We start from the raw sequence: 27,765 nt of genomic DNA, 5'->3' as shown, positions 1-27,765 counted from the left end.
ATGGAGTAACTAATGCCTGACCACCAAACTGACTGCTGGACTGTCGTTTGTCATGTCACTATTCCCACAAACCTTTTGTTACTCTTTTTAACCTAAAGGAAATTGCAAAAATGCCATCTAGAATTTTGAGTCAGTGTTTTTAGGATGATCAGTCTGTTGATAAAAATAATGAAATCATCAGTGATTGAGATCATTTTCTTTCTGTTTGAAGTATTGATGAAGTACTTGGTTGCTGGGAGTATAATCCTGCCATCCATTCTGGCAAAAACTCTTACTTGTGTGCATCAGTCAATTTGTTGTGCTTCCTTAATTTCTTGTAATGTCTTTTCCGTGGTGAGAAAATATTTAGCAATGAGTAAAGTATATGCTTCTACTTCCTCAGAATTTAAATCTTCCAGTTTGACTCCTTCCACGAGTGCTCTTCGTAGTGGATCTGCAGTCATATGGTACTTCCCTTGATCATACTCAGTAACTAAATCATATCTCATGGGTCCTGGTCTAAAATATGGAATTCTAGGTGGCATTTTTGCAATTTCCTTTAGGCTAAGAAGAGTAACAAAAGGTTTGTGGCTGGTTTAAATTTTAATCCCATGACAATCAGAGAACTTCTCACAAGCCCATGTGGGTTGCACACCTCTTCTGTGTCCGTGAGAGATCTTGAGGCGTAATTGTAGTAAAGGAAAGATTAGCAACCACCAGTCAATATGTATAATGCATTATAATGGTTTAAAAGAGTCTTTCACGATGTATTTCACAACTAGCTCGAGGATCTACTCTGGCTGCAAAAGTCCGTGCTCTGCACTAAGATCCCTGCGCTCGATTCCCATTGGATAATGGGGTCAAATGACCCTCCCGATGTATGCCCCTTGAAGGGGCCAGCTACTGCAGTGATAAATCTTTTTCCATCTATTTGACCATGAAACAGCAGTGCCGAAGTTTGTAGATGATGCAGCCGCTGTTACAATTGTTTGCAATTTTGCATCTACTAGAATAGAGTGAAATTAGGTTTTTGCCTTGTCAAAAATATTTTGCTGGTCCATGTTTAACACAACTATCGACCTTGTCTCATTAGCAGTCATAATGGCTCGTTGATTTCTTCTAGTTTGGTAGGAGCTTGCATACTTGGTTGACCATCCAAAGGAACCTTTGTAATTCTGTGATGGTTCTAGGCTATGGGAGCACTCTAATCGCCTTGGTTTTCTGCAGGTCAGCAGTAATTCCTTAAGCTTGCACAACGTGCCCCAAGAATAGGCTTTGCAGATTCACAATAGTTGTTCAATGTCAAACCTGCTTCCCAAAGAACCTTGCTTCCCATAGAACCTTGAAGATTGTTCTTACTCAACAGTCATATTCTTCCCTCAAACTGTGTCTTATAAATGTTGTGCATATGGCATATTACTCTTCCTATATCTTCCAGGATCTGAGACTTTGTTCCTTGGAACATCTATCAATCTCGAATGGTAATCTGTTAAAACAATAAAGAAGCAAATGGGGTAATGAAAGTAGTTAACAATTAAGATTATTTGTCCAGAGGCAACTGCCAAAAGCTATTGTTTGTATCCAAGTTTGTGAAGAGGGTGCCTTTTGTTAATTTGGCGACGCTTATCCACTGATGCACTGGGTGGATCTTGTGCTCTGCTGACTTGTTTAATTGAGTCAAGTCCATGCAGATTCTTGCTGAATCATTCGACTTTGGTACGAAACACCATTTTGTCAGTTTGGTCCTGGGGAGATGATTCCTTGCTGTAACGTGTTCAATCACATTCTTGACTTTGCCCAAGAGTGGATGAGGGGATTTCTTCACGATGAAGACATATATAGGCTTCGTAATCACCCTCGGATTACATGATACTTTGTCTTCAGCTTTCCCCAAGCCTGAAAGTAGTGATATAAATTTGTTTCTGACTACATTACTGAACTGTTCATCAATGTCATCAACCTTGTAAGTCAGCCTCAACTGCAAGCATGCTTTTCTGCTTAATAATTATGACTCCTGGTTTTGTTAACATATTGGGGGTTCAATAATTTCTTTATCCTGGTATCTTATTCTAGTCAAGTGCTAACCTATTACTTCCAGTGTAGTCCCTGTGCCAGTATCTAGCTGGAATTCTGTGGGGTGACCATCAACTATTTAATGTTTCAATATTTTCTGTTTTGTTAACCTCTCCTTAGAAGGTTATTTGATTTTTCTGTGGTTCTTCCACTTCCACAGTTGTGGCACTCTGCTCCTACCACACCAAAGACATTGGCACATTTCTTTCAGATTTCATAGGATTTCGCTTCAATGTGTTCTTTCTTTTCTGTCTGACATCTTGAATGGCCTTGGTCGTTCTTTTTCAAGGGACATCACTTTCCCCACAAACAACCATTCTGTTTTGCTTCCTAAGCTCAGTCTGTCATGCTCTGTACTGCTTTTGGGAGAGTTCAACCTTGCCTTGGTTACGAGAAATTTGCTAGAGTTCCATTTAACATCCCAAATACTCTGCAATTGTATATTAATTCACCTCCGAGGATCCCGTAGCCAGAATTTTCTGCCAGCCTGCACAAGTGATATAACGAGTGAAAGCAAGCATTCATCAGGTTTTTGTTTGCTCCGATTAAATTTTGCTCATGCGATGATTACATTTTTTCGAACACTGAAGTACGTGCACATCAAATTCCCAGAGGACTTCATCATATGAGCTTGAAGTTTCAACAGACTCCTTGACTCGCAATAGTTCCTACTGCACAGAGTAAAGTACCTACCTGATCTGTTTGTTCCTTCTTATGCAAGCCCGAAACTGTTCTGTATATGGAGAATCTCTCATTCTAACTGTTCCAGTATTAAGCCTATTGAAAAGGTTTGGAGAGCGGCAATGTGGATTCCATGCTTATCCTCAGTTCTAGACCCGTTTATGCTTCAACAGTTTTTCTTGCAGACTGCAAGCATGGCATCTGGACTACTGCACTTAACTTGCCCCATTTTCAGGAATGATTGAGTGATATTTATTGTCACATTTACCGGAGTACAGTGAAAGGTATTTTTCAACGGCCAATGTCTGGATGAGCGGGTCTTCAGACTTCTGTATCGTCTGCCTGATGGAAGGGTCTGGAAGAGGGCAGAGCCTGGGTGTGAGGGGTCTCTGACAATGCTATCTGCTTTCCTGAGGCAGCGGGAGGTGTAAACTGAAGCAATGGGAGGATGTAAAGCTGGTGTGATGCATTGGGCTGAGTTCACCACACTCTGCAGTTTCTTGCGATCTTGGACCGAGCAGTTGCCATACCAAGTTGTGATGCAGCCGGATAGGATGCTCTCTATGGCACATCTGTAGACGTTTGAGAGAGTTGATGCAGACATGCCAAATTTCTTTAGCTTCCGTAGGAAGTAGAGACATTATTGGGCTTCCTGGACTGTTGCATCAACTGAGTGGACCAGGACAGACTGTTGGTGATGGCGACCCCCAGGAACTTAAAGATATCGATCATCTCCACTTCGGAGCCATTGATGCAGACGGGAATGTGTGTCGTGCTTACGCTTCCTGAAGTCGATGATCAATTCCTTGGTCTTTCCAACATTTAGAGAGAGGTTGTTTTCGGTACACCATGCAACCAAGTGATCTATCTCCCTTCTGTAGTCTGATTCGTCGTTGTTTGAGATATGACTCACCACAGTCATATCATCTGCAAACTTATAGATCAAATTGGAGTTAAATCTTGCCACAAGTGGTGTGTGAATAGGGAGTACAGTAGAGGACTGAGCACATATCCTTGCGGGGCCCCGGTGTTGAGGACTATAATGGGGGAGGTGCTGTTACCTATCCTGACAGATTGCGATCTGTTGGTGAGGAAGTCAAGGATGCAGCTGCACAGGGAGGGGTCAAGGCCAAGGTTGCAGAGTTTGGTTATTAATCTTGTCGAGATAATGGTGTTGAAGGCAGAGCTGTAGTCTATGAACAGCAGTCTGGCATCGGTGTCCTTGTTGTTGAGATGTTAGCGTGTTGATTATAGGGCCAGAGACATGGAATCTGCTGTGGATCGGTTGCAGAGGTAGGCGAACTGCAATGGATCGAGACAGTCTGGGAGGCTGGCGTTGATCCATCTCATGGCTAGCCGCTCGAAGCATTTCATGATAACAGACATCAGGGCCACCGGTCGGTAGGCGTTGAGGCACACTACCTTGTTCTTCTTTGGTACTGGTATTATGGTGGTCTTCTTGAAGCAGGTGGGGGCTCGGAGCAGAGAAGTGAGCTGTTGAAGCTGTCTGAGAATACACTCGCCAGCTGGTCTGCGCAGGCTCGGAGTGCTCGTCCAGGGACTCCGTCGGGCCCGTCGCTTTCCGCGGGTTTACTTTCAAGAAGGCAGTTCTTACCTCGGAGGCTGTAATAGTGGGTATGGGCGTGTCCAGGGCTGTTGGACCGGGTGGCACTAATGCATTGGCTGACCGTTCAAAGCAGGCATAGACTTATTCAGTTCATCAGGGAGGGATGCTCCAGCCCCAGAGCTAGTCTTCAACCTTTTTCTTTTTGTCCTTTTTCCAAGAATTTGTCGGTCTTTGAGGTCTGCAGTCTTGAGTTTTTCTGGGTCTTCAAGCTCTGTCCACTGCACCTTGTTTTGTGTTACGCTCAAGGTCAAGATGGAGTTTCTTTCGGGTTTGTCTAAGAATGCTGCCATCGACTGTTATTTGTAAACGCCATTCTTGTTCATTTATAGATCTTTGTAAATACCAGTACTTTACACAAAGTTTTAACCTTCTGGCATCATAGTCACATCAGCATCAGATGATTCTGATGTTAACCCTTTACTCTACAGGTTGTATGGTATGTTCCGGAGTGGTATGTTGCTCAATTAGTCCATGAAACAGCCCTCTAAAATTTGGCACAGGTCCCAGATATTTTGGAGGACAATTTTGCAGGGTTGATTGGGTAGAAGGCACCTTCACTGGCTCCAGCGCCTAGGTCAATCTCCAGTTATCCATGCAGTTTTCTGCAACATTTTGATGCAACTGAATGACTTGCTAGACCATTTCAGAAAGCAGCTAAGAGTCAACCATAATGCTGTTGTCACGCGTAGGCCAAGACAGGTTAAGAACAGCAGATTTGTCGACATAGATCGGAGTATTTCCGACTATATAGGGGAACAAGACAGGGATGCCCGCTGTCTCCATTGTTGTTCGCGTTGGTAATTGAACCTCTGGCCATGGCGTTGAGAGACTCCAGGAAATGGAGAGGGGTGATTAGAGGGGGAGAAGAACACAGAGTCTCGTTATATGCGGATGACCTATTGTTATACGTGTCGGACCCAGCGGGGGGAATGATAGAGGTTATGCGAATTTTGAGGGGGTTCGGGGATTTCTCGGGGTATAGGCTAAACATGGGGAAGAGTGAATTATTTGTGACACATCCAGGGGACCAGAGTAGAGAGATAGAAGGCTTGCCTCTAAGGAAAGTGGAAAGAAACTTCCGATACCTGGGGATTCAGATCGCTAGGAGTTGGGGAACCTTGCACAGACTTAATCTGACACGGTTGGTAGAACAAATGGAGGAGGACTTCAAGAGGTGGGACATGCAGCCTCTATCGCTGGCGGGCAGGGTGCAAGCAATTAAGATGATGGTCCTCCCGAGGTTCTTATTTGTATTTCAATGTCTCCCTATACTAATCACTAAGACCTTTTTTAATAAAATAGACAGGAGCATCACGAGCTTCGTGTGGGCAGGGAAAGTTCCGAGAGTAAGGAGGGGGTTCCTTCAGCGTAGTAGGGACAGAGGAGGATTGGCACTACCGAACTTGGGCGATTACTATTGGGCCGCCAATGTGGCAATGATACGTAAATGGATGATGGAGGGTGAGGGAGCGGCGTGGGAAAGACTGGAGAGAAAGTCCTGTAAAGGGACGAGTTTAGAGGCGCTGGTGACGGCGCCGCTACCGATCTCACCTAAAAAGTTTACCACAAACCCGGTGGTGGCGGCAACATTGAATATCTGGGGACAGTGGAGGCGACAGAGAGGGGTGCGGGGAGCCCTGGTGGGGTCCCCAATCAGGAACAACCATAGGTTCGCCCCAGGAAGAATGGATGGAGGATTTCAGAGCTGGTTCCAGTTGGGAATTAGGAGGGTGGGAGATTTATTTATAGATGGGACTTTTGCGAGCTTGGGAGCATTGGAGGAAAAGTATAAGTTGCCCCGGGGAAATTTCTTGAGATATATGCAGGTGAGGGCATTTACTAGACAACAGGTGAGGGAATTTCCGTTGCTCCCGACACAGGGGATACAGGACAGGGTGCTTTCAGGGGTGTGGGTCGGAGAGGGCAAGGTGTCAGAGATTTACCGAGAGATGAGGGAAGAGGGGGAGGAGTCGGTGGGCGAACTAAAAGGAAAGTGGGAAGAAGAACTAGGGGAGGAGATAGAGGAGGGTATGTGGGCTGATGCCCTAAGCAGGGTAAATTCCTCTTCCTCATGCGCCAGGCTTAGCCTGATTCAATTTAAGGTGCTACATAGAGCACACATAACGGGAGCAAGATTGAGCAGGTTCTTTGGAGTGGAGGACAAATGTGGGAGGTGTGGTGGGAGCCCGGCAAACCACGCACATATGTTTTGGGCATGCCCGGCACTGGAAGGGTATTGGAAGGGAGTGACGGGAGTGATTTCGCGGGTGGTGAAGGCCCGGGTCAAACCAGGCTGGGGGTTAGCTCTATTTGGAGTTGCGGAAGAGCCGGGAGTGCAGGAGGCGAAAGAGGCCGACGTTGTGGCCTTTGCGTCCCTAGTAGCCCGGCGCAGGATCCTACTCATGTGGAAGGAGGCGAAACCCCCCGGACTGGAGGCCTGGGTAAATGATATGGCGGGGTTCATTAAACTGGAGCAGATAAAGTTTGCCCTGAGAGGATCGGCTCAAGGGTTCACCAGGCGGTGGCAGCCATTTCTCGACTACCTAGGGGAACGTTAGAGGGAAGACAGATGACCAGCAGCAGCAACCCAGGGGGGGGGGGGGGGGGTTAGTTTAGGTCAAAGATAAAGGGGTTTTGTTACTTGTGTATTGTTTAAAATTTCTGTATTGTTATTGTTGCGTTTGCTTTGTAAGAGGGGAAAAATTGTTGTTTGGGAAAAAATTTTCAATAAAACATTTATAAAAAAGCACAGCAGATTTGGTCCTCTAAAGGACATTAATAACGAGATGGGTTTTTACAGCAATCCAGTAGTTTCATGATTAATGAGACTAGCCTTTTTAAAATTAAATTTAAATTCCCCCCAGCAGCGCTAGAGGAATTTGAACTCCTGTTTCCGGAGCATTCGCCCAGGATTCTGGATTACTCGTCCATTAATATTACTATGATGCTCTGTTCACTGATCACAGCCCGAGGAAGTACGACAAATACAATAATTAGTTTTAGCGCTTCTGATTTGAAAAAAGAATCAGGCAGGTTTTCTGGTCTCAAATACTCAGCAACTCCTCCTAGAGGTGTATGCACGAGAACATCTAACAAGATCAGTCTCTGTTGTGACACTGTCATAGAATTTTATAGCACAAAAGATTCATTGGGCCATCCCATATTGGTCGGCTCTCAAAAGAACAAGATACCTTGTCTCATTCCTTGCCCGTTAATATTGCTTTCAGAACAATGAAGTTGCATGGGGATATCATAGCTGAGCCCAAACCGGTTCTCATTTTTTTTTTTCCATACAAGCACATCTTCTCTTTCAATTATTTCTTATTTCTCAAGTTTTACTCTTTTAAACACCATCATAGTTCAAAAACTTGTTGACATTCATGGCCAAGTCTCACAAGAGTTGCTACTTGGATGGCGTGATACAGTACCAGACAGCCACTTCTGAGAAGATTGCACAGAAAATAAAGACTTGTAATGTGATTTTCAGACAGCATATCTATTGGCAGATTCTTATTCAATTCCTGTGTTATACATGAAACACTTATTTATATTCATTAAGTTCAGAACAAAACAAAAGCATGTTCTGCTATATTATGCTTAAAAGATTTTACATATGGCGAATATAGTTAAGCCTATAATGCCAAGTCTTTAGTAACTGCTGCTCCAAGATTTGTTTGTATTGTTAATATTTTTATTCAGGCATTTACATATGCACATCAAACACAACCAAAACCAAAAAGAGAACAAACAGGAAATTACTTAACAAACAAACAACTAACACCCCACAGCCCCACCCTCCCTCCCTACTGTTTTTTTAAACCACAGAGTGCCCCCCCTCCCCACACCCACTCCCTCTAACCTGCTGACTTCTTAACTGTCGATTTGAGAAGGCGATAAATGGTTTCCATCTCCGGGTAAACCCCTCCACAGTCCCTCTCATGGCGAATTTGGTTTTTCCAACCCAAGGAATTCTGCGAGGTTGCTCAACCACCCCCCCGCCCCCCCCCCCCCCCCCCCCCGGTTTCAGCGACCACATGCCCCTCCATTCCAACAAAATCCATCTCCGGTCTACCAGGGATGCATGGGCCAAGACGTCAGCCTCTCTCGCCCCCTGGACTTCCGGGTCTTCAGGGTCTTCAGACAATCCAAAAATTGCCACTTCTGGACTCTGGACAAACCTCATCCTCAGCACCTCAGACACATAACATCAGCGAATCTCCGCCAGAATCTCTCCAGTTTCGGACAAGCCCAAAACGTGTGGACATGATTCGCTGAACCCCCACGCACCGCCTACACCTATCTGCCACCTCCTCAAAAAACTTGCTCAGTCTGACCACCGTCACTATAAACTGAATGAGGCTAAGCCTAGCAGATGAAGAGGATGCATTCACCCTCCTCAGAGCCTCCTCCCATAACACACACACACAAAACAGAAAAAAGGTGCACTCACCCAGCATGATCCTCCAGCGTCCCACCAAAGAACCCCACAAGGAAGAAAAACGACCCCGGAGTGAAAGGACGTTCTCCCCTGACCATCCCCCCCCCCCCCCTCCCAAAAAAGCAATAAAAACGAAACCACCCAAAAAAAGGAGGGAATAACCAACATCCCCTCACACCTCCTCTAAAGTTCAATGTCCTCTTTCTCCTGCCAGCTCATTGTCTCTCACAAACTCCATTGCCTCCTCCAGTGTTCGAAAGTAATACTTGCGACCATTGTGGGTCACCCAGAGGCAGGCCAGGTACAGCATCCCAAACTTCACCCCCTTCTTAATGAGGGCAGTCTTGACCCAGTTAAATCCCGCTCACCTCTGGGCAGTTCCGCACCCAGTCCTGGTATAACCGGAGCTCTTTGCCCTCCCAGGTACATCTCCTCATTTTCCTGGCTCATCCAAAGATCTTCTCCTTATCCAGGAATTGATGTAACCTCACCACCATCACCCTCGGCAGCTCGTTCACCTGCGGCTTGCTCATCAGCACCGTGCGCCCGCTCAACCTCCAGGGGCCTGTCATAGGCTGTCACTCAACAGCTTCTCCAAAATTTTGGTGCATAAGAGCCTACGTCCACTCACTCAATGCCCTCTGACATCCCCACAATTCTCAAATTTTGCTTCGGAAGTGGTTTTCCAAATCCGCCGCTTCTGGGTCTCCCGCATCATCCCAATCTCAGCCACTAATGAGCTAAGCTGCTCCTAGTGCTCCCCCACCTTTTAGATTGCCTGGCTCTGGGTCTCCATCTCAGCTCCACCTGGTCAAACCCCGCTCTCAGCGGGTCTAACACCTTAGCCAGGTCCTCCAGAGCCTCCCTCCTCTACTGACTAAATTTTTCATTCAGAAAGCCCACCAATTGCTTCGTCGACCATTGGCTGATAGGGCCGACCCCTTGCTGTTCACCATCTTTCCCTGTGTCGCACAAAGAGTTTCTTGCTCTTGCAGTTCCTTTCTTCTGAACCCACTTCTGGTCCATGAATCCATTCACCGGTGGAGTGCAGTCTTCCTCCACCACCCCTGCACCCTTTTCCTTCAGAGCATCCGCCCGACAACCGGGGAAAAGGACCAAATAAAACGCCTCAAGCAGGAGCTGACAAATGTGTGACCATTCACTCCATGGCCACCACCGGAAGTCTCTCCAAGGATTTGTTGAGAGACAGAAGTCACTATATTTTATATAGTGCATTATTTTATATTGCATTATGCAATGTAATGTCAAATAAGGTTTTATTTAGCCATAGGTCAAGTGAAATTGCATTATTTCAAGGCAATCTGGATTTTATTTCAACCAGCAAACATTCATAACCTGTACATCAGTAGCTTTGTTACCACATGGCATGTACAACACAGAAGTCCAACTAGATCAAAACAGTACTTACACTCCACAAGCCTCCCCATCAAACTAGCAGCATAACCTTATATTCTCTTCTCCCTCATATGCTGCTCTTGTCTCCTCTTAAATATGTCTGCGCTATTCACCTTAACCACTCGATGTGATAGCAAGCTCAACTTACTCACCACTCTGAGTACTCATCACTTCCTATTCCTATATTGATAAAGTTCTGCTCTTCCTCACCAGTAGAAAAACACCCTCTGCATTTATTATATCAAAGTCTTCCATAAAGGCTTCAATTGAATCACCCTGGAGCACGGCTGCTATGGCATGGAGGATTGTACCAGGGGTCACAATAGGAACAGAGGCAACAGCTTCAAGCAGCAGATCTCCTGGCAGAGATTAAGCACATAGGTTAAAATATTTTTCCAAATGTCTTAGCTCCTTTATAAGCTATGTCCACTTTGCAGGCTGGGGAGGCAGTGGGGGAAATGGGAACAGTGAGAAAAGAACATTCAGAAATAGCTTTTACGAGGTTTAGCTAGTTGTTGTTCTTAAATCAGCTCATGCATGATTTCTGCTCCCGTTTTTGTCAGAAAAGATCGGCGTCGGGATCACAAAATCTAGTGGGGGGGGGGGGCCAAATCGCGTTTCACGCTGATGTAAAGATGTGGCCGGGTGGGAATTATTTTGTATCAAGGCAGCCTTTAAAAAGGGCAGCCCGATCTGCGTTACATTGTGGGACCCATCGCTTCAATTTTTTCAACTATCGTTTGAATGATGATATGGCGATGGAAGTCACCATAGGGGCTGGTGGCTTCCACGTTTTTTTTCCCCCACCCACTGTGCCACTCTGCCAAAAAATTGGAAAATTTTGTCCAAGATTTCTGTTCTGCTCCTTGACCATATTCATATTTTTCCCTCAAATTCTTGTTTTAAAAAAAATATTTAAAAATGCACAGGATGGCACATTCCAGAAACGGAATAATAATTTATCAATAACAAAACAAACAGTCCAAATACAAATCATTTCAACTACAAAATCTCGCATGAAATGCATGTCAGCAACAATCAAATTATTTTCAAATCTGGTGTCCATAAGGTTAGTTTTGCATTTCTCAAACCAAAGAAGAATAAATTTACCTAATAGGTTAATGATCCCTTCATTATAAGCTGCAAAAAGTCTAATGGCATCTTTGAATAGAAGCATGAAAGCTGCATTGATCACCCCATTTGTGAGCTCATTGGCACTGACCTGTGAAACAAAAAGAAATTCAGGTTCATCACATTGAAAATATTGTCCACTTGAGACAATTCTCTAGCTGTTTCTGCAATTCTTAAATTAATAGGACTACAGTCTGTAAAGTATTGTTTTTTTTTGGGTAGGAATCCATTTCGGACGAAGGCAATAATTTGAGGCTATCAAACTTAAGCTTTAAACATATTTTTGCAACACGATTAAGAAAACTACAAAAATTACTGCACTTCATGTACATCATGTATTTTCTGTTTAGATATTCACTCATTAGCATAAAAGTATCTGAAGTTAGATTTCAAAACTGCAACCAATTTTTCACATTTATATTCTTACAATCATGAAAATAGATCAGATCTACATCAACTGACTAACTAAAAGCTTTTGTGTTGCAAATTCAATAAATAGGGTTCATATTTAATTGAAAACGAGGGATGGGTGATTAAAATGCTCATTGTTAAATGGCACAACACCGAGTGAAGAGTGCAAAAATCACAAAATTGTGCAATCTGGACCCTCAAATCTCACAAATTCCTCAATGTGGTTTCTGAAAAATGTTTTTCTCTCTCTCTCTCTCTCTCTCACTCTCTCCACACCCTCCCCCCCTCCCCCCCCCCCCCCCCCCCCGCCTCAAACTTCCCTACTATTCAGTAAGTAAAATTCCCATTATCCAAAATAAGGACTTCAAATGTATTCAATGATGCATCTTCTCATTTCTTAGATTTGTGATAAAACCCCTAATAAACTATAAACTAATGAGAGACAGAATGCAAACAAATATACATAGTGCACAAGACAAAGAGCACAGGTGCCAGGAAGGGAGAACTAGCAGACAAGCGTGAGCAGGCAACAGAGAAATAAAACATAAATGCAAAAGGATATTTAAGAGAAAAGATATTCATTCGCATATGGGGGTCACTGGCTTAACATTTATTGCCCCTTCAAGAAGCGAGTAGCAAACCACCTTCTTGTTTATAACCCCTGTGGATACTAAAAGGGTCAACTGTCCTATCAACTACTGCACAGAAACAAGATGACAAATGTGTCCAGATAAAAAATACTGCATTGAAGAAATCCTCCTCAATCCAGTACTCCAGGAGTCCTTCAAACAGAGAAAGCACCTCAATCATTGATGATCCCCTAGTTTTTAACATCATTGTGGTCATCCAAGAACATTTCAGTTCGATATTCTTCAAAGACTTCATCAAGGTCACTTCAGAATAACAAAATGTTAAAGGAAAGCCCAGCAATTAGTTTGGTGGTCAAGCATTACTTGTTCTATAGAATAAATTATTTCCAAGTGTCTTATGTGTACAGCAAACAGGCAAGGGCAAAAAGAACCACCATTACCTTGTACTTTTCCATCAGAGCTGTGGGATTGCCTAGGAATGGATTTATTGGAGTTCAAAGGCAAGATCTTCCTCATGATCGTTGATTACTACTCATGGTGGATTAAAATTAATAAATTGTGCATCACAGCAGAAGAAGTAATTCAATCTAGACATTGTGATGTCATGTGGTGTCATAATGGGCTGCAATTTGCTCATGCATTATTCCTAACTTTTGCAAAGAATTACAGATTCATTCACATAACCAGCCCGCCTCATTATCCTCCAGCAATTGAGAAACTGAGAGATGCATGAAGTATCAAAGACTTGATGAAGAAGGATGAAGATCTTAATTTAGCTCTATTGAGTTACAGAACCTCACCGCTACAAAATGCCTTCTCACCACTGAATTGGTGATGGGAAGGAGACTGAGCACACAATCTCCAGCTTTGCAGCTGAAGCAAAAAACTAATAATACCTTGAATGAGGGTGAATACAGTGCAAGGAAAAGCAATGAATCAAACAGGCTGGCAACTCCAAATTCAGACACAGAGCACAAGACTTTTTGAAATTAAAAATCTAATGATGACCATGGAACCATTGTTTGCATGTCATGAAAAATCACATCTGACTCACTAATGTCCTTTTGGGAATGAAATCTGCCACCTTTACCTGGTCTGGCCTATATGTTACTCCAGATCCACAGCAATGTGCTCGACTCTTAAATGCCCTCTGAAATGCCCTAGCAAGCCACTTTATCAACCCGCTTTAAGACTCTAAAAAGAATGAAACCAGACAGACAAACCAGCATTGACAATGGCAAACACAACCTGTCGACCCTGCAAAGTCCTCCTTATGAGCATCTGGAGGCTTAAGCCAAAATTGGGAAAGCTGTCACACAGACTATCAAGCAACAGCCTGACATAGTCACACTCATGGAATCATACCTTACAAGTAATGTTCCAGACACTACCATCACCATCCCTGGGTGCATTCTGTCCCACTGGCAGGTCAGACCCAGCAGAGGTGATGGCAAGGGTGGCATACAGTTGGAAGAGAGTTCCTAGAGGGTCCTCAACATTGTCTCTGGACCCCATGAAGTCTCATGGCATTAGGTCAAAAATTGACCGGGAAACCTCCTGCTGTTTACCATTACCATGTACCTCCCCCCTCAGCTAATGAATCAGTACAAGAGGAGGAAGCACTGAGGATGCCAAGGGCGCAAATGTACTCTGGGGGGTGGACTTCAATGTCCATCATCAAGAGTGGCTCGGTAGCACCAGTACAGACGGAGCTGGCCGAATCCTAAAGGACATTGCTGCTAAACTGGGTCTGTGGCTGGTAGCAAGGAAACCAAGAGGAAAAAACACATGGGACCTCATCCTCACCAGCCTGCCTCCCACAGATGCATCTGTTATGACAGTATCAGTAGGAGTGACCACTGCACAGTTCTTGTGGAGATGAAGTCCCATCTTCACATTGAGGATAGCATCCATTATGGTGTATGGCACTACCAACATGCTGAATGGGATAGATTTCGGACAAATCCAGCAACTCAAGACTGGGCAACCATGAGACATTGTGGGCCATCAGCAGAATTGCTGTCTGCCACAATCTATAATCTCATGGCCTGGCACACCCTCATTCTACCATTACCACCAAGCTAGGGGATCAACCCTGGATCAATGAAGAGAGCAGGGGGGAATGCCAGGAGCAGCACCAGATATTTCTGAAATGAGGACCACTTGCGCACCAAACATCATATGCAGTAAATGATAGAACTATTCAATCAATGGATCAGATCGAAGTTCTACAATCCAGCCACATTGTGTCAGGATTGGTGATAGAAGTTAAATAACTCACTGGAGGAGACGACTCCACAAATATCCCCTCGTCAATGATGAGGAGTAATTCAGTGCAAAAGACACGGCTGAAGCATTGCAACAATCTTCAGCCAGAAGTGCCGAGTGGATGATCCAGAGGTTCCCAGCATCACTGATGCCAGTTTTAGCTAATTTGATTCACTCCACCCGCTATCAAGAAACAGCTGAAGATGCTGGATAGTGCAAAGTCCAAGGGCCCAGACACATTGTGGCAAACTTCTGCTCGACACGTGCCACAGCCCGAGCCAAGCTGTTCCAGTACAGCTATAACACCCGACTGTGAAAAATTGCCCAGGTAGGTCTTGTATATGAATATCCAATACAGCCAAATACCACCCCATCAGTCTACTTAGATCATCAAAGTGTTGGAAACGGTCATCAACAGTGCTTAGCAATAACAAGCTCTTTTGATGCTCAGTTTAGGTTCCGTCAGGGTCACTCAGTTCCTGGTCTGATTACAGCTTTAGTTCAAACATGGACAAAAGAGCTGAATTCCAGGGGTGAGCAAAGAGTAACGGCTCTTGACATCAAGGCAGCATTTGAACAAGTGTGGCATCAAGGAGCCAACAAAATGGGAGTCAATGGGAATCAGGGGGGAAACTCTCCACTGATGGGAGTCATACCTGGTACAAAGGAGGATGGTTGTGGCAACTGAAGGTCACTCATCTCAGTTGCAAGACATCACTGCAGGAGTTCCTCAGGGACGTGTCCGGGGTCCAACTACTTCATCAATTATCTTCCTTCCAATTGGTCAGAAACGGGGATGTTCGCTGATGACTGCGCAATATTCAGCACCATTCACCACTCCTCAGATGCTGAAGCAGTCCATGTTCAAATGCAGCAAGATCAGGACAATATCCAGGCTTGGGCTGACAAGTGGCAAGTTACATTCGCACTACATAAGTACCAAGCAATAACCTCATCCCTTGACATTCAATGGCAATCCCATTGCTGAATCTTCCACTATCAACATTCTGGGGGTTACCATTGGCCAGAAGCTCATCTTGAATAGCCATATAAATACCGTGGCTACAAGAGCAGGTTGGAGGCTAGGATTTCTGCAGAAATTAATTCACAGCCTGACCCCTCAAAGCCCATCCACCATCTACAAGGCTCGTCAGAAGTGTAATGGAATACTCTCCACTTGGCTAGATGAGTGCAGCTCCAACAACACTCAAGAAGCTTGACACCTTCCAGGCCTGCTTGATTGGCACCCATCCACAAACATCCACTCCCTCTCCACGCTCCCCCACCACGCCTCATGAACGAAGGAAAAAACAGATCTGAAGGAAACAGATGTTCCAAGCTCATGTTGAGGTCCTAATGCGTGTAAGTAGTTGTATAAATAAGAACGGTTTTAACAAATTGCAATCCCAAGCAGCTTACATTGGGAGAATAGACAAGCTCCAAAGAACCCAGACCAGACCCTGAACACAACAAAACATTAAGAACATTGCTGTGGTTCTGGAATCACATAATCCAGATGGAGTTGCATTTTGGTCAGGTAGGGTAGGATGGCAGATGTTAGTGAACCAGATGCATTTTTAAATGACAACCCAGTACACTGATACTAGCTTTTTATTCCAGTTTCATTTTAACTAATTGAATTTGAATTGAAGTTAAACAGATACAATGATAGGATTTGAATGAATGTCTTTTTCAGTTATTGACCAGCACATTGAGATTACCATTAAGCCAACATGCCCCATGTGAAAGAAGGTGACAAGACAGAGAATGTACTTGTTACATCATTGACAACTTCAAAAAATTAGAACGGAGTGAAAAATATTTTGGAATCACCGCTTACACTTACAAAGTGATTTTGAAGGGAGAGGAGGGGACTCACTATAATATAATTACAAATTCACCATGAGGAATCGGGTGAACAAAATAAATATTTTGTGCTGTCATAGATAAAGCATTAATGTGTTTGGGTCTGCATCTTTCATTACTAAAAGGTGCAATACTCTGAAGATATTGCTCCAGTATATGTGCTGTACTGCCCGAGTTTCAGGGGGCACCTGTGAGCAATACCAGGGGACAGATTTGTGGAGACAAATGTGAACACTTTAAAAATTAGAGTGGAGACCAAATCTAGAAATCAAAACAGAAATGGAAAGGGATAAAAAGAGCTGAACAATTATTCTGAGCCTTCAGATTCCCTTTTCTGTCTCCACAATAGGAAACTGTCCATTCGGTCCAACTAATCGATATTGGCATGCATCCTTCACACAAGCAGTTGTTTTAAATCTCAATGACCTGTCCAGTTCTTTTATTCTGGCTTCCTAAGTCACTTATGTGAACTATTATATTGTCGCAGTATGTTTCCACAGCTAGCCAATAGTCCTGTCTTTGTTTAAAAAACAAGTTCCTCCTGCCATCTGTTTTTATTTACTCAACTTCCTTCTCTCTATTGACAACAGCACCAATTTTTCAAACTCTTCATTGTAGTTCCTCATGATTGTATCCCGGCACTGTACCCTCTCGATTGGCTCAATAGCCTTTCTTTACAGTCAAGTTCAAAGTAGCACATAATATTAAGCCCTTGCTTTAACTCACCATCACAGCTTGACTTTTGTCTATGGCCACAAAGCCTAGTATTCCATTAGCTTTTAATAGCCTTACCAATTTCAACTGCTGCTTTGCTGAACCTCAACTCCCAATTCTTGTTGTTCTTCCACACGATCCAGCTTTCCACAAACAACTACAAGTATTATATAATGAAGAAGGTTTGATAAATAGTCTTGGCGTTAAGGATCCTCTTGGAAGGAGTGACCCATGCTAGAATTTCAAATTCAGATCAAGCGAGAGAAGACAGAATGCCATACTAGAGTTTTGGCATTGGGCAGAGGAAATTATACAGTCTTGAGGAAGGAGTTGGCCCAAGTAGACTGGGCACAGATAATTGAAGGTAGGACAGTTGAGGAACAATGGCGGATGTTCAGGGAGATATTAAATACCACTCAATTAAAGTACATTCCTGAGAGGAAGAAGAATTAGAAAAGAGAGAAAAATATTCCATGGCTAAAGGATGTCAAGGAAGGCATAAAGGCAAAAAACTAGGACATACTAAGCTCCAAAAGCTAGTGGTAAACTGGAGGATTGGGAGAACTTTAAGGTTCAGCAAAAGGATGTTGACAAATGTGAGTGTATCCATTTTTGGTAGGAATAACAGCAAAAGGGATTATTATTTAAATTATAAAATATTAAAACATGCTGCTGTGCAGAGAGACCAGGGTGTGCTAGTGCATGGGTTGCAAAAAGTTGGTTTACAGGTGCAACAGGTGATTAAGAAGGCAAATGGAATTTTGTACTTCATTGCTAGAGAGATGGAGTTTAAGACTAGGGAGGTTATGCTGCAATTGTATAAGGTGTTAGTGAGGCCACACCTGGAGTAGTGTGTTCAGTTTTGGTCTTATCTGAGAAAGGACGTACTGGCGCTGGAGGGTGTGCAGAGGAGATTCACTAGGTTAATCCCAGAGTTGAGGGGATTGGATTACGAGGAGAGTTTGAGTAGACTGGGGCTGTACTCGTTGGAATTTAGAAGGATGCGGGGTTATCTTATAGAAACATATAAAAATTATAAAGGGAATAGATAGGATAGATGCGGGCAGGTTGTTTCCACTGGCGGGTGAAAGCAGAACTAGAGGTCATAGCCTCAAAGTAAGGGGGAGTAGATTTAGTACTGAGTTTAGGAGGAACTTCTTCACCCAAAGGGTTGTGAATCTATGGAATTCCTTGCCCAGTGAAGCAGTAGAGGCTCCTTCATTAAATGTTTTTAAGATAAAGATAGATAGTTTTTTGAAGAATAAAGGGATTAAGGGTTATGGTGTTCGGGCCGGAAAGTGGAGCTGAATCCACAAAAGATCAGTCATGATCTCATTGAATGGGGGAGCAGGCTCGAGGGGCCAGATGGCCTACTCCTGCTCCTAGTTCTTATGTTCTTATGATACAAAAAATAAAATCCAAAAAGAGCTAAGATGAACTATGAAAGGAAACTAGCAGAAAAGTATATAAAGAGGAAGAGAATAGCTAAAGTAAATGTTGGCCCATTAGAGGACAATACTGGTGAGGTAATAATGGGGAACAAAGAGATGATGGAGGCACTGAACCAATATTTTGCCTCGGTCTTCCCGGTAGAAAATATTTAAAAATTTCCAAAAACTACAGATAACGCAGAGGAAATTGGTGCAATAATCATCACTAAGGAATCAGTATTGAATAAACTGATGTGACTTAAGTGCAGATAAGTCTCCGGGACCTGATGGCCTGCACCCTAGTGCATTAAGGGAGGTGGCAGTGGAGATAGTGGATGCATTAGTTATGGTATTTCCCTGAATTCTGGAAGGCTCCCGGTGGATTGGGAACAAGCTAATGTGACAGGGAGAGGCACAAAAACTAAACTGGTTAGCTTGACCTCTTGTGATGGGGAAGTTGCTGGAATCAATTATTAAGGTGAAGATGACCGAACATTTGGAAAGTCAAAGCTCAATTCACCATTGTCAGCATGGTTTTATCAAGGGCAAGTCATGCTTGACAAACTTGCTTGAATACTTTGAGGATGTAACCAGCAAGATGGGTAATGGGAAACCTGTGGATGTGGTTTATCTAGACTTCCAGAAGGTGTTTGACAAGGTGCTGCATAAAAGACTCATCCAGAAGGTGAGATCACAGGAGACTGGGGGGTAGAGTACTAGATTGGATTGAGGATTGGCTGACTGACAGAAGCAGAGGGTTGGGATAAAAGGGTTCTTCTCTGGCTGACAAACCTTAACCAGGGGTCAGTCCTCGGACCTCAACTGTTTACAATCTATTTAAATGATCTGCAAGCAGGGACTGAGTATAACATAGCAAAATTTGTGGATGATACTAAAAATAAGTTGGAAAGCAGGCAGTGAAGAGGAGATAAAGATTTTACAGGCAGATATAGATAGGCTTGGGGGTTTGGTTAAAGTTTGGCAGATGGAGTTTAATGCAGATGAGTGCGAGGTTATCCATTTTGGCCGAAAAATAGAAAGGTAAATTATCTAAAAGGAATACAGATTCAAGATGCGCCTGGGCAGAGGGATCTGGGTGCCTTTGTTCATGAATCTCAGAAAATCAGTATGCAGGTACAGCATGTAATTAAAAAGGGCAAATGAATGTTAGCGATTATTGCAAAAGGACTAGAGTATAAAAGTAGATAAATGCTGTTGCAATTGTATACTGTGTTGGTGAGACCACAAATGAATATGGTGTCCAGTTTTGGTCTCCTTATTTGAGGCAGTTCAGGGGAGGTTCACCAGATTGATTCCGGGGATGAAAGGGCTGACTTATGAGGAGAGATTAAACAGTTTGACCTTATACTCGCTGGAGTTTAGAAGGATGAAAGGGAATCTAATCGAGGTATATAAAATACTAAATGGAATTGATAAAGTAAACATAGACTAAACGTTCCCTCTTGTGAGGCCATCTAGAACGAGAGATCATGGATATAGGTTGAGAGGCAGTAGAGAACTACCTCTCACAGAGGCTGCTGAAATTTTAGAAATCGCTGCCCCATAGTGTGGTGGAACCGGAGTCATTAAATGGTTTCAGGAAGGAGATAGATATATTTCTGATATTTAAAAAATAAGTTAAAGGGATATGGGCACAGGTGGGGAAGTGGATCGAGACCAGGAAGAGATTAGCCATGATCTGATTGAATGGCAGAACACATGATGAGGAACTACCTCTCGCAGTGGGTGGTGAAATTGTAGAACTCGCTGCCCCATAGTCCGATGCAACCAGAGTCATCCTGGGACCCACGAGAACATCAACTAGGAGCTCCAATGGCAATGAAGCTGATTGGGCTTGAGGGCTGAGGGCGATATCCATTATGAACTTGACCTCCTCGAAGATCATGGCCCAATAAACTCGAACCTTCTGACAGATCCATAGATTTACCTGCAACTGAATGTTGACTCCTCCACATTCCCTGCAACACAATTCTGAAATCTCAGTGTGCTTGCAGTAGAAGCAAACTGGTCTGCAATATCTAATGTTGTAATGACCAGACTGCAGAAGGACTGTGAGAAAGCCTCCATACAACTAAAATGTTTCTCAGTATATCTGCCCATTTGCTATGTTGGCAAAACAAAACTATGTTTCAATTTCCAATTTTGTTCATTATGTATTTCAAAATCCAAATCAATACATTGTAACTGACATTTTTTCTAAACATTAAACAGATTGGGTTTCTGTAGTACTGCAAACTGCTGATTTTTAATCCACTTTGTACATTTTTTTTCTTGCTGTTTTAATGACTTGCTACCAATAACTTAAACAATATAGAAAAAGTCGGCCTGTTGGTCATTTAAAGAGGAGAAAGTGCCAAAAAACTAAAACAAATCAACAATGAAATTTGGCTGGATTACCAAGAACCAAAGCAGTCTCCAGAGATTTGCATAGAATATTTGGCTCCTTGCTCCATATTGGGCATATCTCTGGATTGGTCTGCCAGGCCAAGTAAGACATTTTAGCAAATAACTCATCCGTTAAGACACAACGCAAGAACAATCAATAAAAGTAAAATCCTGTTATAAAGCTATAGTAAAATGTCAGAAGACATACTCTTATTGTGAACCTTGCTTGTTAGTTGAAAGAAAAAGCAAACCTGAGCATTAAAATTACAGAAGTATTAAATCTGGAATTTGATAAAAATGCACATTGATCTCCAAATTCTGATTCTGTACTCACCTATTTACACCTTTACCTTCTGCTTTAACAATCAATACATTTACTTAAAATTTAGAGGTGGACCTGAAAGCCACTAGAGCTACTACATCCAAAGCAGGTTTGTGTACTAGAATCAAAACTCACATTGAAATCCAACAGCGCATCCATCTGATTTTGTATAATGGGCATAGTCTTTAGCAATTTCTCTGTACTCATTGTTCTCATCACTCCATCAGCCCTGACAAAATAAGTATGTATTAAATGTAAAGTGGTTACAGAAAACAAATCTGAAATAATTAATTGGCAGGAAAGCCAGTATGTCTAAACACATAAAACTCTGCAGGTTTAGCGAAACTACTAACAATGACTAAAATATGCTTACATTACCTACAGATTGGAGATATATTGTAAAAACCTTCCACAAAGCACCTCTTTATGTGGTACAAGTGTACGGTGAGCGTATCTGGGAAGTATGCAATGGGCCAATTACACTTCCATCATTCCTGAACTGTGAATAGGTATGTTCTTCTTAGTCCAGCAGAAGAAGGTTAAAATTGAGCCAATTACTTTTTTGTTATTTTTGTAACATTTGCCAATTAGTGGAAAATTAGGGACAGTCTACACTCTGGGCCTATGTCAACTAGCAACTTAAACATGGTTGCCCAAATTCATTTCACGGTACTCTGGATTTTATACATTGTTATAGAATCATAGAATTTACAGTGCAGAGGAAGGCCATTTGGCCCATCAAATCTGCACCAACCCTTGGAAAGAACACCCCACTTAAGCTCTCCACCCTATCCCCATAACACAGTAACCCCACCCAAACTTTTTGGGCACCAAGGGCAATTTATCATGGCCAATCCACCTAACCTGCACATCTTTGGACTGTGGGAGTAAACTGGAGCACCCAGAGGAAACCCACGCAGACAAGGGGAGAACATGCAGACTCCGCACAGAGAGTTACCCAAGCCAGAATCGAACCTGGGACTCTGGAGCTGTGAAGCAACTGTGCCAACCACTGTGCTACCGTGTGTTACAGGGAATACATTCCTGCTGGTAAAGTGCGAGCTGTGTAATAATCTTTATTTGTGTCACAAGTAGCCTTACATTAACACTACAATGAAGTTAGTGAAAATCGCCACACTCCAATGCCTATTCGGGTACACTGAGGGAGAATTCAGAATGTCCAATTCACCCAACAAGCAGATCTTTCAGGACTTGTGGGAGGAAACCGGAGCACCCAGAGGAAACCCACACAGCTACCGTGCCACCCATTAGTGGTGTCAGCAGAAGGTTTGCACAGGCTTTGCAGAGTTTGAGTATTTTGAAAGAATCCAGTCTAGAGTGTGGGCACCTCCATACCTTTTTTCTTAGCAGCAAAGAAATATACCATATACAGTAGTAATTAATACAAGGAGGAAACCGGAATCTATATTGGATAATGGTTGGCCTACATTTGGACAGTTCATTATTGAACGGATGTTTAAGTCATGGAAACAGGTGCATATGAAGTACTAGAACAGGGGTACAGATATTGAGAGGCTTGTAAACCTAGGTCTCAAATACTGAAGGCGATTAAGGGAAATCTCATAGTAGCATTGAAGTGTTTTTGAGAAAAGTTTCTTAAGTAGTGAAAGATTATTCGTACGGGTTGGATTGTGAACAAACAAACAAAGAGAATGTGACTCTTACACTGAATAGCAGCAGCATTTCAAAGCAATTCATTTTAAGTAAAATACTTAAAAGTATTTCAGATAAATTATAACAACGGTTGGAATTCAAAAAAATAGGTTTGTTAGTTTCCTTGGACCTCACTTGGACTTTTTATATACATACAATTTATCCAATATTTTTAATAAAATGGTACAATTGGCTTCAATAGCCACTTGTTGATGTGTTCTAGATTCTCACCCTTTGCACAAAAAGAGTCTTCATCCCTTTAGTGCCTTACTACATATCTGAAAACATTCCAATGTGCTTCACATGCCACAAATTATCTTGAAATGCAGCGGCTGCAGAAAGGACAGAAATGTGAAGTAGCTGACCTATATTCTTTCCTAAATGGAAAAAAACATGGCTGATGCACTTGTCGAAAAAAAAAAGTGGGCTTTTAAGTTGACACATGCTTGTAAAATTGTTTTTCTGTCCTTCCTCATTTCTAAATCCATAACGTTCAATATTGAACCCCCCACCCAAAAAAAAAATATTTGCAAATGTAAGACAGTTAACTGTGAGAAATTGATTTAATTTTGTTTTTTGGTTTATATTTTTAAAGCAAATTCTACGGATGACAACATGGATAAATGCATGCAGATGATTTCCAACAAGTCACACACAGGTTCGTTCCTTGGTATTCATTTAAGTTAGTTGATCCAAGAACGTGCCTACAGACTGATTTCACCAGTCCCTAGGGTGGGATTTGGGAGAGAAAGTTATAAAATGGCAGAGGTATTAATCCTGATCACTCACAAGGAATCCACTAGAACCTTGGCAAAACAACCTACTCATTGGCTATACCATTAACTCTTCTCTGTCAGAGTCATATTCCAGGTTCTGGGCTGCTACTAACTGTTGCCACATTCTTCTGACCACAACTGGATTGGCATTGGGATGTTATCATCACTGAACAACTACAAAAGTACCATTCTCCTTTCTTTACACATGCCCAAAGAGAGGAATTCATTGTGGCTGAAGGCAGGATCTTCCAGGTCCTCAACTAAAATAATTGGCATGGATACCCCTGAATCTTCCAATCAAAACATTCAAGATTCTCTTAAAACGTTCAAAAGCATAATACAATGTTGCACTTTTGATTTAGGTGAAAATTGAACCAGCTGCACTTCCCACTATGTCAAATTGCTTGCTGATAATCAATGACAAATGGCCACGTGGATGAGGTGCCAAAGGTAGGAACAAAGCATCAGTCACTACCTTCATGAAAAGGAAACCATTTGTTTGCTGTCCAGCATGATATAAATCTACTTCTTAATTGCGATTATCAAAATATAGGCAAATGTGTACAAGATTTGCAGTTGACATAGTTCAATGTGGATCTTCAGCAGGTGCAACAACTCAAATATTAACTCTCACTGAGTTGCACATACCTATGTAAATAATACAAAGGAAAATCAATATTTGGGAATATCAGATTACTGTCAATTGGTAGTTGTCCTTACCCTCTTTTAACCTTTGTGAAGTCAAAAGCAACCTGTCTGTAGGAGACAGCCTTTTCATTTAGATATCTACTGTAGCGCCGGATGAAAGTAGACATATCATATCCTTAAACACAAAATATCAATGTTACAAAATAAATGACAATGGAAAACAAGCATTTATTAATTTTGGTCATTAAAAATTACGAAGTCGTGTAGTTTATAAACAATTGCGAAATAACTAAGTTGTCTTCCGAGAGCGGAGAGACCAGATTCCAAGAAATAAACAATGCAGTAATATTAATCGATTACTTTCTTTAGGCATCATGGTTCCATTAACCAAACAAGGTTATTTTTCCACATACTAAAGGCAAATCAGCATAAATGCAGTATTGTGGCTGTAAGATGATTCAGCATCTTCAAAGCCATAGAAAAGTTACAGCATAGAAAAAGAGGCCATTCAGCCCATCATGCCTGCATCTGCTGAAAAAACTAGTTGCTCATACTAATGACACCTTCCAACACCCGGTCTGTAACCTTGTAGGTTACAGCATTTCATTTGTAGATCCAGGTACCTTTTAATAAATGTGAGCATTTATACCTCAACCACCAACACAGGCAGCGAATTCCAGACACTTACCACTGTCTGGGTGAAAACATTTTTCCTAATATTATCTCTAATTCTTCTACCTCACCTTTGTGTCCCCTGGTAATTGGCCTCTCTGCTAGGGAAAACAAGTCTTCCCTGTTGACATTATCTAGGCTGCTCATAACTTCAATCAAGTCACCTTTCAGCCTCTTCGGTTCTATGGAAAACAGCCCAGCTTACCCAATCTTTACTCATAGCTGCAATTTTCAACCCCTGGCTTGAATTCATGACTTTCTTTTCCCAATCTACACAGCTTCCCCCTGTAATAAAGAGGAGTCCAACAACAAAACTTGATTTAGCCTGTGATTTCCCTTTCCATTTGCAACCCAAGCTGGTCTTTTTTGCCATACTAAGGAATAGGTAACTAGACCAGTGCGTACAAAGAGAGTCATAATAGTAATTACTTATCTCAAACATATTTGGAGAGGAACATGGGAACAGGAGTAGGGTATTTAGCCCCTCACTCCTGTTCTGTCATTCAGTGAGAGCATGGCTGATCTACTACCCAATTTCATAAAGGTCAATAGTTCATTTGGGGAACATGGACTGTTATGCCATTCCATTCCCTGCTACCCTCCAAGAAATTAAATATTTTCAACGTATAAACAAATATTAAGGACCCTTGGTTTGGTAATTGCATCTGATCTACATATGCCCAAAACGTTTGCAAAAGTATAAAATACTTAGAGAAGCTTCCCTCAAAGCCTGTACCTGCCCACTGGTTTAATATTGCAACCATTCCCAGTAGGCTCTGGTAAAAGTGCCTCCTCTCCCTTGACTCAATACGATCTAATGCCACGGAGATAAGAATGTAACTTTCTGCAGCAACAATGTGGCCAGACCATCTGTCGGTCCTCCACTTAGAAGAACTGCTTGTACTTCTATTGGATTTTTTGATCATCAATGCATTCACAAATGACTTTCAGCACTTAAGCTGCCTTAAATCAAAGTAACAAATTATATTTTCCATGACTACAATCGTAGTGCATCATCCATGTTTCTCTTTGCAATGTCTGACAGTCAACTGCAACATCCTCCAACACCATCTCTTGTTATTCAGTTTGTTGCAACTTTCATTGCTTGGTTCCAGCCTTATTTATTTGTCTGTAACCCACAGTGGCTTATCTTCCCACCCTGACACTATTACGTCTAGTGCCCAAAGAATCAATCCTTGGTTCCATCTCTTCATCTATCCTGTGACGCAATATCAGCTTGTATAACATCATTGCTGCATTGTCAGGGTGTCGCTTTATGCAGACGACCTGCTGCTGTATGTGGCGGACCCGATGGAAGGAATGCCAGAGGTAATGAGGATTGTTAGGGAATTCGGGGACTTTTCGGGGTACAAGCTCAACATGAGGAAGAGCAAGCTGTTCATAGTTCATCCAGGGGACCAGGAGAGGGAGATTGGCGAGCTCCCACTAAAAAGGGCGGAGAGGAGCTTCAGGTATTTGGGGGTCCAGGTGGCCAGGAGCTGGGGGTCCCTGCATAGGCTTAATTTTACAAGGCTGGTGGAGCAAATGGAGGAGGAGTTCAAGAGGTGGGACGCGTTGCCGCTGTCCTTGGCGGGTAGGGTGCAGTCAATCAAAATGACGGTGCTCCCAAGGTTTTTGTTCCTGTTCCAGTACCTCCCCATTTTTATCCCAAAGGCCTTCTTTAGGCGGGTCAACAGGAGCATAACTGGGTTTGTGTGGGAGCGAGGGACTCCGAGGGCGAGAAGGGTGTTCCTGGAGCGGGGTAGAGATAGGGGGGGACTGGCGCTGCCTAACTTCTGTGGATACTACTGGGCCGCCAATGCAACGATGGTGCGCAAGTGGGTGATGGAGGGGGCTGCATGGAAGAGGCTGGAGACGGCATCTTGTGTGGGTACGGGTTTGGGGGCGCTGGCAACGGCGCCGCTGCCGCTCCCTCCAAGGAGGTATACCACGAGCCCGGTGGTGGCGGCTGCCCTCAAAATATGGGGGCAGTGGAGGCGGCACAGAGGGGAAGTTGGGGCCTCGGCGTAGACCCCAATACGGGGGAACCACCGGTTCGCCCCAGGAAGAACAGGTGGAGGGTTTTCGAGGTGGCACAGGGCAGGGATACGCAAGTTGAGGGACCCGTTTGTGGACGGGAAGTTCGCGAGCCTGGGTGAGCTGGAGAAGAAGTACGGGCTCCCCCCGGGGAACACCTTCAGGTAAGGGCGTTTGCCAGATGGCAAGTGGTGGAATTCCCGCGGCTACTGCCACACACAGTACAGGACAGGGTGCTCTCGGGGGGGTGGGTGGGAGTGGGGAAGATTTCGGAAACTTACCATGTGATGCAAGAGGAGGAGGTGGCCTCGGTGGTGGAGGTGAAAGGTAAATGGGAGGAGGAGTTGGGAGAGGAGATTGAGGAAGGGACGTGGGCAGATGCCCTGGGGAGGGTGAACTCTTCCTCATCGTGCGCGAGGCTCAGCCTCATACAGTTTAAGGTGCTGCACAGGGCACACATGACCGGGACAAGGATGAGCCGATTTTTGGGGGGGTGAGGACAGGTGTGTTAGGTGCTCAGGGAGCCCAGCAAATCACACCCATATGTTCTGGGCATAGCCAGCGCTGGAGGAATTTTGGAAGGGCGTGGCGAGGACGGTATCAAGG

At 43.3% G+C, this 27,765-nt stretch overlaps 1 protein-coding gene across 1 annotated transcript in view; it reads right to left on the bottom strand.

Moving 5' to 3' along the window:
- LOC140391319 (phosphatidylinositol-binding clathrin assembly protein-like) overlaps nucleotides 1–27,765 on the bottom strand; it is a 170,281-nt gene that overhangs the window by 91,167 nt on the left and 51,349 nt on the right. Inside the window, exons 4-6 of the mRNA XM_072475910.1 lie at nucleotides 24,523–24,625; nucleotides 21,488–21,581; nucleotides 11,325–11,436 (exon numbers count right to left, since the gene is read on the bottom strand). Of these exons, the coding sequence (XP_072332011.1) occupies nucleotides 11,325–11,436; nucleotides 21,488–21,581; nucleotides 24,523–24,625 (309 nt within the window). The remainder of the gene's footprint in view (nucleotides 1–11,324; nucleotides 11,437–21,487; nucleotides 21,582–24,522; nucleotides 24,626–27,765) is intronic.

This window comes from Scyliorhinus torazame, chromosome 15 (genome assembly GCF_047496885.1).
Source record: "Scyliorhinus torazame isolate Kashiwa2021f chromosome 15, sScyTor2.1, whole genome shotgun sequence".
Lineage (NCBI taxonomy): Eukaryota > Metazoa > Chordata > Chondrichthyes > Carcharhiniformes > Scyliorhinidae > Scyliorhinus > Scyliorhinus torazame.
The sequence above is the reverse complement of the archived record's forward strand: the minus strand, read 5'-3'. Positions and strand labels throughout refer to the sequence as shown.